The following is a 14,169-nucleotide window of genomic DNA, read 5'->3' as shown; positions in this document are numbered from 1 at the left end:
CGAGCGAGCGGGAGCTATATGTGCAGCGCGGAGTTCTCGTTAAAGGTGGCGCCAGCGTCGTGGCTCGGCGTTCGGCTCTCTTTGCTCTCGCTCACTGCTGCGGCAGCGCTAGTGGCGTGTACGTCGTGTTCGCGAGTCGTGTGCTGGTGTTGTGTGTGGCAGCTGCAGAGGCGAGACGGACTGACTATATAGAGCCTCCCCGACCTCGCGTCGTCTCTCCGACCTCTCTCTCTCTCTCTCTCTCTCACGCTCCTGCAGCGGACCTGCGGACCTCGTCCCCGGGAAATCGACGCCCACTGCACCTTCGACCAGCACCACGGCCCCCAAAGTGAGAGAAAGACACACTCGGTCTCCTGTACATATAGCTACGTGTCCGGGGAGAATATATACTGCATACTTGCAACACACGTACACGCATGCCTACTCGTCGACACAGCTCTCGAGCAGAGCCGAGTAGATAGCAGCAGCAGCAGTTTGTACTACAGTGTGTGCGGTGCGCGTGTGAATGTGAGAGTGCGAGAAAGAAAAGAGCCTCGAGCAGCTCTCGTTTGTTCTTCTTTTTTTCCTCGAGCTGCAGCAGCAGCAGCGGTGCAGCCTTCCCGTGGAAGAGCAGCAGCGGGTCGTATCCCCCTCACGTGCGTGCAGTTTTCTTTCTCTCTCTCTCTCTCTCTCTCACTCTCTCTCTCTCTCACTCTCTCTCTCTCTCTCTCTCTCTATCTATCTGTGCGCGCGTATATATCCGTGTGTATCGATATTACAGCAGCAGCAGCGACGAGGCGAGGCGTTCAGCACATTATTCTGTGTACGGAGCGCTACCCGTCGTTTTTTTCACCGCCTCTCGCCCGAGATATTGCAAAAGAAGAGGCTCGTTTCTCTGGCTGCTTGTGCAATAGGCTGCTGAAGAAAAAGTAGCCCGCGCTGCCGCACTCTCCAGGAGCAGACGCCCACGGTGTTGGTGTGTGTGCATTGTATATAAACAAACAAAAAGCCCATCGCTGTTACAATCGTCGTGTTATCAAATTATACCGCAGCCTCGCAGTCAGGTGTGCCCGTGTGCGTGTACACTACACATTCGGAGCGAGAACGCGAGAGGAGGCTCGCGAAATTCAATAAAGACGGAGAGGGAGAGCAGCAGCGGCGCTCGGGAGAGCAGCGGAGCGACGATTTCACACGGGGGGTATATCGATTCGAGCCAGAGAGCAGAGCGGAGCGTTGCGTTATAACTCCGCTCTCTCGACGCCGCCGCGAGTGAGAGAGCAGCGGCCGCAGGAGCGGAAGCAGCAGCAGCAGCAGCAGCAGCACCAGCAGCAGCATGTAGGAAAAGGATGCACGCACTGCCTCTGTCCCTCTCTCTACTACTGCTCAGCGCTCTCCCGTTTCTTTTTTCGCCTCGACGCGGCAGCGCCCGCGAGTTGTACAGAGTCGTACGGTAAAAATACACTCGCACACTCGTACACCTACAGCTGCAGTTTGTACACATATACATACTGCATCGGGCCAGTAGCACGACGACGGGGCCAATGGCGGATTTAAAGCCGAGAGCAGCACGCGGCCTCTCCGCACATGTGCAGCAGGACAAGCGAGTATCGTACTGCTATTAGTCGTAGCTCCGGAGGATCGCTGTGCGCGCGCGTATCATACGTTCTACGTACATGCATGTAAAGGCGAGCCGAGGGGGCCAGCAGCAGCACCGAGGAGACAGAGACAGACAGCAGCAGCAGCAGCAGCGCAGTCATGGACGTCGATATTTTTGGGCGAGTGCCGAGCGCAGCACCGCCGATCATCGGCCTCCGCTCCTCGCTCCTACCCTCGGACAAGCCCGGACTGCGATGATCTGACGATCTAGAATCGACAGATTCTCCGGACTTTTTCTGAGCCCCGTTTAATCGGAGCTGAGAGAGATAGAGATAGAGACAAGTCAGCTGGGAGAGCCACACACACACACACTGACTCACACTAGGAGCTCACTGGCTTTTCGATTGTCTGCTAAGACTGCTGCTCAGCATTGAGGTTGATATAGGTGAGTGATCTTGTCTGTCATTCTTTTGTTATGGAGCTTTGTTTAAGATGGTGAGCAAATAGCGCATAGCTGGTAAAATTATCTATTCTGCGTATCAGCTATGCGATACAGGGCATAAACGGTAGCTTTTTAGACTAGGCAAATTTTTTTTCACTCTGTTTCTGCACCAGTTTTCTTTTGCATTTTTCAATGATGTTGAAGGCAGCATTAATCGAGTAGCTGAAATAGATTGGTGCTGTGTTCATTGGAAATCGTTGCTTGAGCAGTGAGATTCTTTGAAATGCAGTAGGTGTGTCATAAATTAAATTATGGTTGCTGCTGCGAAAAATATTTTACTCGCATGAATTGCCAATTATCAATTGTTCTCTTTGATATCCTACTGACTGTACTCAAACTATTAACCCAGGTACTGTGTGACTAGGTGTCTGGACACAGATCAAATCACAAAACATTGCTTATCTTTAACGCCCCAAAGAGAGGATAAGAAGTGGGAGGGGATCTTAGTAGCATTAAAATGTGGTCTGCTTGGAGAGATAAGCTGAAGCTTTAATTGTTGATCAGCAAGTAAGTCCATAAAGAGTCCACAAAGACAGCAATGACCTTACAAATTTTGTTATCCAGTCACCAAATATTGTACTTCTGCTAGAACTATAACGTCTCCAAGTCCCCACTCTTTGCAAAATTGAAACCATAAAAATCTAAAAGTCTTTGGTTTTTACCCAGAAAAATGCACAATCAACGCAAAAAAACCAACAGCCAATTAATCATCCTCATATCTAACCTCATGCTTGTTTCAGTCATATTATCACCGCACCTCAACTCACACAGCGTACACGATGGATCTCAGCTCGGCTGTAAGCGCAATGTCCCCGGGAGGATCAAACGGCGGCGGTGGCGGGGCAGTGGCCTGTCCGGTTTGCACGCTGTACTTGCGGGAGGGCATCAGTCTGCAAAAGCACTTGGACACCCATCCAAAAGAGCAGGTGATAGAGGCCTTGATCAGGGCGAGTGGCGCGGGTGGCGCTTCGGCTCTCCTTAGTCAGGCTTGTGCACCACAGCCACAGCAGCAGTCTCCGGCACCCGCGCCTACGCCTACTCCGAGCCCTGGTGCGAACCAGCAACAGCAGCAACCACCAGCAGCCTCGCCGTCACCACATGTTCCTCACGCTCAGTCGCCTTATCCGATTGGGCCAATTTTCGAGTGCCCGCCGATCAACGCCATGATACCGCCGCCCCAGTTCGCGTCGTTCAGCTATCAGCAATTTGTTAATAATGGTAGGTTTACATGGAGGCCTATTGTATTGTGCTTTCTATACTTTCGAATATATTAGGAAAAGCAGATAAATGAGGAGTTCTATGCACTTTGTATTGTAATGTACTTCTTTACCATCTAGGTACAATGATGATACCCGCGCAGTACGCAATGGCTCAAGCGCAGGCTCCTCCAACAAGTCAGATGATGCAGATGCTGTACAGTCCATACGGCATGTACCATCAGCAGCAGATCCCTACGGTTCAAATGATCTCGGCCCCGCCAGCGATGATGCCAACTTCGACAACGACGATGCCGACGACGGTGCCGGCCGTGACGACCCGCATGAGGCCGGCCACAAGCACGAGCAACATCACAATTACCGAGGCACCTACGACGACGCCGATGGCGGTATCGCCACCGAGAACGACGAGTTGCGTGCAGCAACAACAACAGCCCGAACCCCAATCCCAGCCGCAGCAGCTCGACGTCGAGCAGTCGCCTAAACAGCAGCCAACACAGATCATTCATGAGATCATACCAGGTCCCGATCGCATTCTGCCGGATCTGGAGATGCCTCCGTCGCCAGAGCCGGCGAACCTCGAGCCCGAGCACGAAGAGGGTCACATTGAACACAGAGAACAGCAGACTCAGAATACTTGCCCCCAGGAGGAGCAACGCCGCGTTGATCAATATCAGAGGTGCGTACTGGTGTAGCTTTGGGTGTCGACCAAATTAGAGACGGCTTGATACTGCGTTTCATTTCTCAAGTTATAACGTATCATTAATTTTTATTTGTAACGCACGAATTCGATTGAATCATTTTTTAATTCTTAAAATTTTTTATATTTACTTTCGATTTTTCCAGTGAGGGTCCACCAACTTTAATCAGTAATTCTTGCGATGGCACTACTGATGATGACAAGACTGAAAGGATTCTACCAGATATTGAGGATAACGAAGGAATCGAATCGCTAATAGTTCGCACTACAGAAAACAGGGTAGAAAGTCACAATGACACTGAAAGGCAGGTGGCAGAACCTGTGGAGCACATGGAAGTCGCGATGCACGAAGAACAAGCAAAAGAGGAGTCCGTAGAAAATATTCAATGTAGTGAAACTCTAGAGAATTCTATGGAGGTCAAAGATAAGTCTAATGACGAGCAAACCGTATGTGACACCGTAGAGCCCGAAGATCTGACGGTCGAAGAAAGCCGTATCAACAATAGTACCCATAAGCCTGAAGTCGAGAAAATTGATAGAATGTTAGATAACATGGAATCCGAATTTAGCAATGTAGAGTTGAACAACAAAGTTGATGAGGAGGTACATAACGAAAAGCCTCAGGAAGAAATTCAAGACGCCTTATTGGAAGAACCCATTGATAAGCATAGCGAGGATGACGAGAACACAAGTGTATCGTACCATAAAAATAGTCCAGAGCCGATCGAATGTAAGATTATCCATGCTCACGAAGATACAGACGTGTCCTCCGTCGCCTCCTCGGACTCTATTCACTGCGACTTGGAAATTCAAAAAATCATGACCTCATCCTATCACTACAAGTGCTCGCACTCTTTACCAACCTCGCCGGTAAGCAAAAAGCACTTCTATCGGTCACTTTCTCGCGCCTCTCAGCGTTCAGACTTTGATCATTCGAACGAAAATCTTTACTCGTACCCGGTGGGTTTTGAGGCTACCTCACTGCAAGATTACCTCAAAACCAATTACAACGACGAGGACATGGAATTGGAAGAACCTGTGCCGCATTCCTATATGAAGCAAAACAGTGGGATCATTGCGGAACGTGCTAATTCTCACACACCTCTCTCTGCAAGCATAAGCAGTGTATTCGTACTAAAAGCACGTCGTAGCAAAGTTCCAACTTCTCCAGTTTCTATTCGATCAGGTTTCTCTTATGGGCACATGGACGAAGAAGATGAGGAAGAAGATGAAGAAGACTCGGATGCTGAAAGCTGCGACAGTTGTCCCGACGAAAAAGATGAAGACGACGAAGACTTGGATGAGGAAGAAGAGAGATTACTTATGGAGCACAAAACCATAGAACGCGTTGACGTGAAAGAAAACTTCCATGAAGAATGCAAAGCTGCGATAGCAGCCGAAATTATGCTAAAGCAGCAGCCACAACAGGAACAACCCGCAGATTTCCGAGCTCAGAGTCTTATGGCTGAACATTACCAAGCGGGCCAATTTCCACTGGATAGTCATCACTCCTCGACTACACAGCAACAACAATCGACCGTTGTTTCAATGCATCACGAGACTTATCCTCTATCGGCAGAAATATCACAAAATCCATTTAATATGACTGAATGCGTGGACCCGATGACCAGTACAGATTCAAAGAGCTACTCTAGTTCCAGCAAGTTGACAATGCAGAAACCAACGACCGAGCTGTTAAACATCAGCGAGGATGCGCACGCGGGTCCCATTAACGTTTTCGAAATAGAAGAACCACCGATTTATGTACCAAGTTCCTTTATAAGCGAGTCATCGCAAAAAGCCGTGAGTGGCACGAGCCACCAGTCGATGTCGAGCAGCGAAAATGGCGCCGGTAACGACGAAGAGGTCAAGAGCGTGAATATGAGGGCAGACGAGACGATGCCGCCTAGAGGTGAATTGTCGGAACAGGAAAGCAACGGTTGTACTGAACAATCAGCTTGGCAGGTAAACAGATCTTTATTTTCTTTTTAGTATATGCTACGCTGCAAAAATTTCGTTCCTAGATACTTTCCATTTTGTATTCAGTATTAACATTTTTTATTTTGCTAATAAACTTAATGTTCGTGTTTATTATTTTTATGACATTTTTTATGGCTTTTACAATAATTGAATTTTTATACCCTATAGCTCTACATGGGACAAGACTCATCGCGCATGTCGACGTCCTACGATCTGATGGCGCGCGAGAGTTGGGAAGAGTCGGAGGGCTCAGATCACGAAGACAACAACGGAGGCCCTCTCCTGGACAGTCGCTCTCTCGCAACTCATTTCACCGCAAGTCTCTTTCCCGACCGCGACCGTAAAACGCCGACAAGACGTATCTTTAAGTGCTCCCACTGTCCAGAAGTGTTCGAGTGCCCCAAAGAACGCCGTGTTCACAGTACAATGGTACACAAAGAAGCTGGTCCATCAGGGTGTAGCAACGACAATATGGACAACCAACAAGAGCTGAAAGACATCAAGTTGCTCGACGGTCGCGCTAATGTTTTCGAAGATATGTTCTTGCCAGGTAGTCTGCAGCAGGCTTACCTTCATCAACAACCACCGCTGCTTCATCAGCTTCAACCACCTCAACACTCGAGCTCTGCCAAGGCCGATACCGATCCTAAGATGGATGCGCAACATCTGTCGACCGTGGCCGAGGTTACATGTACTCTGTGTAATCAACGTTTCAGCAGCGAAAAGTCACTGCAGATACATCACAGGCGCATGCATGCAGCCGAACCTGCAAAACGTGTGCGTGAAAATGCCAAGTGTCAAATTTGCAGCGAGGAGTTCACTTCCGTTGCTAGCTTCAATCTTCATCTGAAAATTCACCCTCTCGAGTGTGGACAGTGCGGCAAGTACTTCTATCGCAAACAAAATTTCAAACTCCACATGAAGCGACATCTTGGTATCAAGCCATTCCCCTGTACGCTCTGCGACAAGGCCTTCCTAACCAAGCAAAAGCTCGATGAACATACAAACGGCCATACTGGCAATGCTCCCGTCAAGTGTAACCTCTGCAATGAAACTTTCAGGCGGTACTCTAATCTTACACAACACAAAAATCGACACCATCTCAACATCAAAAAGAAGCTCAAAGACTACATATGCCATTGCGGTGAGGTCTTCCACACGAAGAAGAAACTTGCATGGCACAAGGAAACCCACGATGAGAAGCCCAAGGCCTGTACCTACTGCAACGAGCGTTTCATACACATGGCTAGCTTGACCCGACATATGCGCCGTGCCCATAACCGTCGCTTCGTTCCCGATGCCCAGCGCGAAAGCGAAAACGTTGAGTGCCCGATCTGCAAATGTATTTATCTGAGGTCCTCGCTGGCCGTGCACATGCGCGTACACAACGGCGAACGACCCTACGAGTGCCAGGTTTGCTCCAAGGCCTTCAGCACCAAATGGAATTTGCAGCTGCACAAGTGGACGCACGCAGCGCGTAGTACCAAACCGTTCAAGTGCAATCAATGTAGCGCCGCGTTTTACCGAAACAGTGACTACACGGCCCACATCAATTCTCACCGAAACGTAAGGCCGTACACGTGTAACTACTGTGGCGCCCAGTTTATCAGGAAATACAATTGTCTGCGACACGTTAAGGAGCATGAGGAAAACAAAGCGTATACTTGCGACATCTGCAACAAGACTTTCCACAGATCGTACTATCTCAAAGAGCATCTACGGGTGCACTCGGGGGCGCGACCCTATACCTGTCACATCTGCGGCAAATCGAGTAGCACAAAGTCCAATCATAATAAGCACGTCAGGATTCATCACGCGCGTGAGCCTGTGAATACGGAGAATTAAGGAGAAAATCGCAAGAAAAAAAGTTTCTTTTTTAACATCTTGAGTTGACTGATTATATAATTAAACGCGTTCTTAGGTAAATTTTTGTGTAAGTTAATGCAGATTAGTTAAACATTTTATTGATACAATTATACCGTGTATCTTTTAGTAGTATATTACGTACCAAGGTCGGGAAAATGGAGAATGCCCCGGATCGCGTGTATTGTCGCCCGAGGCGAAACCGAGAATGGCAAATATGCGATCTGAGCATTTTTTATTCCCGGCCGCGGTACATACAATATTTCACGTGTTAGAGCGGTCGAAAAGTGACATTATTCCATCTGCGAAGCGGAAATGACACTTCCCTGTCGCTGGCACGTAAAGGTTATTCATTCGATGTGATTCATAAATTCTGTGTAAAAATTTAAATGCATACGTATCATTTAGATCATATTTAGCAATTTTAATCATTTATATTATTGCTCATTAATATTATTGATTTTTTATTGTTGAATAGTAAAACCAAAAGTGAGAAAATTGTTTTACTTGTAATAATAGCCTGTACTTGTGCAATACCGATTTCTTTTGTTGCAAACTCAACAAAAAAAAAGTTTTCCATTTTCATCATCAACCATTTTATAAAGTACATAATAGCTAACAATATTTTACATTGTTATACATTACTTATTTTATTCAAAACGAAATTATAAAAAAATATTATTGTAGATGATCTCCTTAATTTGTCCGAAAAACGTGATCTTAAGCGTGGTAGGAGAAATTTCTGAAAGTTACAGAAACAGTGCATGTAACTTTAATCACATTGAAATCATATTTAAATATGATCATATTAAAACGATGTATGAGAGCAAGATTTGCTGTTATTGAAGTATTCTGCAGCAACTGAATAAGTGACAGTTTTGAACTTGTTGTTTTTATAGCATAATTAATTGGAGTAATTATTATTATTTTCACGAAAGTAAGAAACGCTTTATTTACGTTAAAATTATGTTTAACTCATTTTTCCTGTATATTTGAATAACTTACTGCGATTGTCTATAACAATACATCACAATGTGTATACAAAAAATATTTTAATTTTCTCAAAGTATGACTTAGGCCTTTGAGGGCTTACTAGACTGCTATCGGTACAAAAATTTGAGACTCCTTGCGCGCATGACTCATGATATTAACTAGTAATTTAAAACTGCCCACCTAATAAAATCATATACTATTCTTTAAAAAAACGTCTCAATGTCGGAGACTATGTAAGCATTGCATTTTTCAACTGCAATTCAATTCTTATTTGCAAGGAATATTATGCAAACATAGAATGTAGTGTAAGAATTAGTGAGTTGTCTACTGAAACAGTAGAGGACTTGAAATTTTTGAATCGATAGTAATTTCGTTTAAAAACAAGTGTTAATTTATAAATGAAAAAGGCACTTGATTATAAAAAAAAAGAGGTCGATGGATGTTTCACGTGTGTTGTTATTCAAGGAATTGGCACTTTGGCCGCTGTAAGCATGCGTTGAAGGAAATTAAGTACTACAGCTAAGGATTGGCGTGTTTTAGGCAATGGAAACGTGTTATGTTATTTTATTTCGAAACGTGTGTTAATACTGGATTCGCTCCAGTCGATTGATATATAAAATAAATTGTGATTCGGCTCTTCGTCGCATTTAATACACATTGCAATATTTTTCATGTACAAAAACATTGACGAAGAAGAGACGAGAAATACCTTAAAAGGCCTGTTTCCTCTCATGCTTACGACGAGGTACCAAAGCTTTTCTGTGAAGTGAAAATAATGATAATCGTGTCGTGGCACTCAGTGCACAAATGTGTGAAGTCTCGTGTGTGTGCGTCTGTTATGTATTCGAACTGAAAATACACCTTCGAAAAAAAATTCCAATACCTGTATGAGTATGGGTATCTTTTTTTCGAAAAAGTCAAAAGAATAATTGGCGAAAATTTAAATTCATCCTAAGGTAGTGTCTGTACAAAAATGGTCCAACGCCAAGAATCGATGCGTGACGATACTTTTGCAAGAAAAGGTAGATTTGCCAATTACGAGTATCAATTTCTTACATTTGTTGGGATTGTTTACGTATATATAAAACGTAAGAGCGAGCAAACTTTTTCCTTTTTTTCGTAAAAGCTTGCGTTTTTACATGAGGAATAATAATTGCAATAAAGTGGACGTTTGCCAATCGATAATAACGAAGTACGAAGACGTGAATCGTTCGCTAGTTAATGATTAAAAGAATACCGAACGATCATAGGAAAAATGTCTTTAAGTGTCAATGATCGTAAGTGAATTTTTTACAAATACATAGCAGAAATGAAAAAAAGGAAAACCTGTTGTGCGGATAACGCGCCCAACGAGCCTCGAAATGAAGTATAGAGTAAATAAATAAATAAATAATTGAAATAAGTTGCGTCGTAATGTTACATGTGCGAAGTCTGTATTTATTCGTTAAGTGAATTAATTGGAAGTGAGACGACATTGAAGTGCAAGGGCCTATAAAAAATTATACAGATTGCTGCTGTTAGCGTTACGGCGCCTCTAACTTTTAGATAGTTCGAAATCTTAATTAATGTTATTCTTCTATATTTATATGTCTTGCAATCCTGTATGCAGTGATTTTTAAAGGTAATTCCAATGTCAAGACTGATCGATGTTGGTTCTCATTGCGATTATATTTCTCTACTTTAGAACTGTAGAAAAAAATAATTTCGCATGCGCCATTTCAAGAGCTTCGTTCTTTTAACTAATATTATTATCGTTTAATTATTTTATTATGCATATCCTTTATCATTTTATTATTTTTATGTTAAATGACTAGCAAGCTTACTACAAAGAAAATGTTAATTCATCGTCAATTTCATTCAAAATTGATTCGTGATCCTTATTATTATTTTTTTTAATCACTATTATTTTTATTACTATTATTATTATTATTATTATTATTATTATTATCATCATTATTATTACTGTAACTATTACGTTAAGGGCATTCGAAAAATAGACGAAAATTTGTTCTGGTGAGAAAGTGTTAACCCACCTGAAACCAACATCGAAGTCCAAACGTGCAATTTTTTAGTTAAAGGAAGTAATCGATGCGTGCGTGCGTTGGATAAAAACGCAGCTTTGTATATAATTGTATATATGTATATCGTCTCTATTTTATAATAGGGCCAACTGATAATGTTGGCAAATAAATATCATATGAAACTTAATTCAAAAAGACACTTGCGGTAATACCAGAAAAAAGCGAAGTGAACGGATACAGATAGAATAATTATTACGATTACCATTACAAAAACAATTAAGCAGCATATGTATATCTTAATAAAAGTCATGTGTTGAGGTACTTTTTTAAAAACGTTTCATTATTTGTACCCTACTCTGTATTGTAACTATAATTGTTTGATGATTTATTTTTGTAACCAAACCAAATATTATTTTTTTTGTTTTAATAATTTTACAAAGAATATCTACATTTTGTTTTAATTTTTAATTAATGTATTTTACGACAAATTTATTTAAATTTTTTTATAAAATTTTGCATTACAATTTATTAACTAATAATCACTAATTAATTTCTATGACTGAAAATCGTAACAAAATTTTTTTAATTTACAATATCGCCAACTTGAAGAAAAAAAAGCATGAATCAGTGGTGCCATCGTGTAAATATATTTTGACATACCGCAGTCGCACGTGTATTATTCTTTTCCGACGCTATAGTAAATAAATGGAGGATTGATTAGCTCATGGGAACAATTCACTGCGATAAAGTTGCTGCCAAAAGTAATTACGCTGACAATCAAACATCAAAACTACCCAATTGCCGTCATGGGTCGCCTAGCTGAGGTAATACTTTGTATAATATAACCTAATAAAACTATATAGAATGATTTTATATACTTATTCGTTTATATTTTGCTGTAATAGCTTGCCGGAGATAATGACAGTGGTGAAAAATCAAGAACTTTTGTATTTCAAGATGAAGGACATACTTTAGGAAATGTTCTACGATCTATCGTTGCTCATTAGTGAGTTAAAAGACTATATACTTTATTTATATTTACATTTTCTCTGTAGCTATATAAACTTTAAAAAAAGGTTTAATAAAGCTTCAGGATGATTAATTTTTTTTTTTTTTTTGCTAATATACACTGATTATTTTGTTTACAGTCCTGATGTAGAATTTTGTGGATATACTGTACCTCATCCAGCAGAAGCTAAAATGCACTTCAGAATCCAAGCTAAGAAGGGAAGAGCAGTTGATATTTTACGCAGAGGGCTGGAAGATTTGTCCAAAGTTTGCGATCATACCATAAAGACTTTTGAAAAAGCAATGGATGAGCATAAGAATGTAAACGGGATGGATACTAGTTAATAAATAGAGCATTATATTAAAATTTAAGATAACTGTTTGATTTTTATATTTCTACATAAAATGTATCATAAAGACTGTATATATTTTAAAATATAATCCAATTTTTTAAAAAATCTTAATTTTATTTTAAACCTTCTATCAACTCCATAAAAAAATGTTAAATTTACTTTATATAAAAACAAAATTGTTTCTTTTTTGTAATAATTAAAGTCTAACTAGAAAATAATTTTGGACTAATTATGGAGATAATTGGATTATATATATATATTATATATATATATGGAAACGGATGTTATTAGATTAAAATCACAACAAGTGTATACAAATTTTCATGAAGGATCTTTATTGAACAAAGATCTTTTTATTTAGTTAACTTCAGCGGGTCTTGAGCCAACTACAGGTCGGTGGTTCTTAGACAGATGATCAGCATACTCCTGGTAGGGTGTCTTGGTCAGAGGCATCTCCTTCCAAAGATCAGGAGTCAGGTACGCGTAGGTCTTGGCAATGGCAGCATAGGTTGCCTTAGCGAAGTTACCCAGGGTGCAGGTAGATCCTCTGGCAGAGGTGTAGCAGTCCTCAATACCAGCCATCTGAAGCAGTTTCTTGGGAACTGGGGCAGACACGATGCCGGTTCCTCTGGGCGCTGGGATGAGACGCACCTGGACGGAACCACATTTGCCAGTGACCTTGCAGGGCACAGTGTGGGGCTTACCGATCTTGTTACCCCAGTATCCTCTACGTACAGGGACAACAGACAGTTTGGCAAGAATAATAGCACCACGGATAGCGGTGGCTACTTCTTTGGAGCACTTGACTCCCAGGCCAATGTGTCCGTTGCTGTCACCAATAGCTACGAAAGCCTGAAAGAGATATCGTTGATTAGTATTATACTTTTTTCTGCAGTATTGTTAGGTTGGAAAAGATTTTGAAAGTGAATAGTTACCTTGAAACGAGTACGCTGACCGGCACGGGTCTGCTTCTGGACGGGCATGATCTTGAGTACCTCATCCTTGAGAGAGGTGCCGATGAAGAAGTCGATGATCTCGAACTCCTTGATAGGCAGGGAGAAGAGGTAGATCTCCTCGAGGGAGCTGATTTTTCCGTCCCTGACTAGACGGCCAAGTTTGGTCACGGGGATCCATTCCTTGGCGTCTTCCTTGCCACGGCCACGACCGCGACCGCGACCACGGCCGCGTCCGCCACGACCACGTCCACCGCGATCACCACCACGGGAACCAAAACCTCCACGGAATCCTCCACGAGCGGCTGGAGCTGCGTCCGCCATGCTGGAAATCAAAATATATTCATACATCAGAAATCGCTAGCGATTGATTTTTTTCATTGTTACGTGAGTTATCATTATATTCTCATTATTGTTTAGTTTTTTTTTGTTTTTTTTTTCGTAACGCAAAATTTCCATTGTTGTTTCGGTGTAAATGATAACAAGCTAACCTAACAATGCGCCCGCACGTGGCATGTTACAAAAGTTGGATTTTCCGCATGAAGATTATGAATGAAATAGTGGAAATAGTCTAATTTTTCACTAAATCCATTTGAGAGTCAATTGTGTGCAGTTTACATATTTATTAATGTGAAAAAACACCAATAAAATCGGAGCTACTTACATTATTTCTTTCCTATGATGTAGTCACGGGAAGAAAGGATACAACTACCGCCACCTGCAGCTTTCCAGCTGAAAAATCGATAGCTCGAACTTTTAGTTTTAAGTATATTAATTTCCGGAAGTTTTGAAAAGCGCGGTTCGTTTGAATTCTGCAAGTGAATAATACAATTTTATAACAACGTAATTAAATCAGAATTTGATTATTATTTTATTATTTACTCCTTTAATTGTACTATGTTATCATTATATTCAATATGTATTACTACTTATTCAGTAGTTAATTAAAGACAGCACTGAGTTATTTTTATTTATATTCCATAAAGTCAAAAGTTATGTTAGGA

General features: G+C 42.0%; 3 protein-coding genes across 7 annotated transcripts; 2 read left to right on the top strand and 1 right to left on the bottom strand.

Annotated features, from left to right (window-relative positions):
• Positions 1-88: 88 nt before the first annotated feature.
• On the top strand, positions 89-11,184 carry LOC100119481. 4 transcript variants are annotated; one of them, XM_031927268.2, is made up of 6 exons: positions 89-635; positions 761-2,020; positions 2,818-3,295; positions 3,415-3,973; positions 4,141-5,959; positions 6,143-11,184. In XM_031927268.2, the coding sequence occupies exons 3-6, from the start codon at positions 2,857-2,859 to the stop codon at positions 7,817-7,819; spliced, it is 4,494 nt and encodes a 1,497-aa protein (XP_031783128.1). In that variant the 5' UTR covers positions 89-635; positions 761-2,020; positions 2,818-2,856; the 3' UTR covers positions 7,820-11,184. The 4 variants fall into 4 exon arrangements, with proteins under 4 accessions (XP_031783128.1, XP_031783129.1, XP_031783126.1 ...); XM_031927269.2 differs by having other exon boundaries at positions 89-955; positions 1,032-2,020; XM_031927266.2 differs by having other exon boundaries at positions 89-2,020.
• Positions 11,185-11,475: 291 nt separating this feature from the next.
• Positions 11,476-12,317, top strand: LOC100115834 (probable DNA-directed RNA polymerases I and III subunit RPAC2). Its single transcript, XM_001604728.6, has 3 exons — positions 11,476-11,675; positions 11,757-11,857; positions 12,000-12,317. The coding sequence occupies exons 1-3, from the start codon at positions 11,658-11,660 to the stop codon at positions 12,202-12,204; spliced, it is 324 nt and encodes a 107-aa protein (XP_001604778.2). The 5' UTR covers positions 11,476-11,657; the 3' UTR covers positions 12,205-12,317.
• A 207-nt stretch (positions 12,318-12,524) lies between these two features.
• LOC100115790 (40S ribosomal protein S2) lies at positions 12,525-14,140 on the bottom strand. 2 transcript variants are annotated; one of them, XM_001604631.6, is made up of 3 exons: positions 13,830-14,140; positions 13,148-13,490; positions 12,525-13,064 (listed from the first exon to the last, which is right to left on the bottom strand). In XM_001604631.6, exons 2-3 carry the CDS (start codon positions 13,487-13,489, stop codon positions 12,570-12,572), a joined length of 837 nt encoding a protein of 278 aa, XP_001604681.1. In that variant the 5' UTR covers position 13,490; positions 13,830-14,140; the 3' UTR covers positions 12,525-12,569. The 2 variants fall into 2 exon arrangements, with proteins under 2 accessions (XP_001604681.1, XP_032453951.1); XM_032598060.1 differs by having other exon boundaries at positions 13,657-13,836.
• Positions 14,141-14,169: the final 29 nt, after the last annotated feature.

This window comes from Nasonia vitripennis, chromosome 3 (assembly GCF_009193385.2).
Source record: "Nasonia vitripennis strain AsymCx chromosome 3, Nvit_psr_1.1, whole genome shotgun sequence".
Classification (NCBI taxonomy): domain Eukaryota; kingdom Metazoa; phylum Arthropoda; class Insecta; order Hymenoptera; family Pteromalidae; genus Nasonia; species Nasonia vitripennis.
Note: the sequence above shows the minus strand (reverse complement) of the source record. Positions and strands in the feature narration are given on the sequence as shown.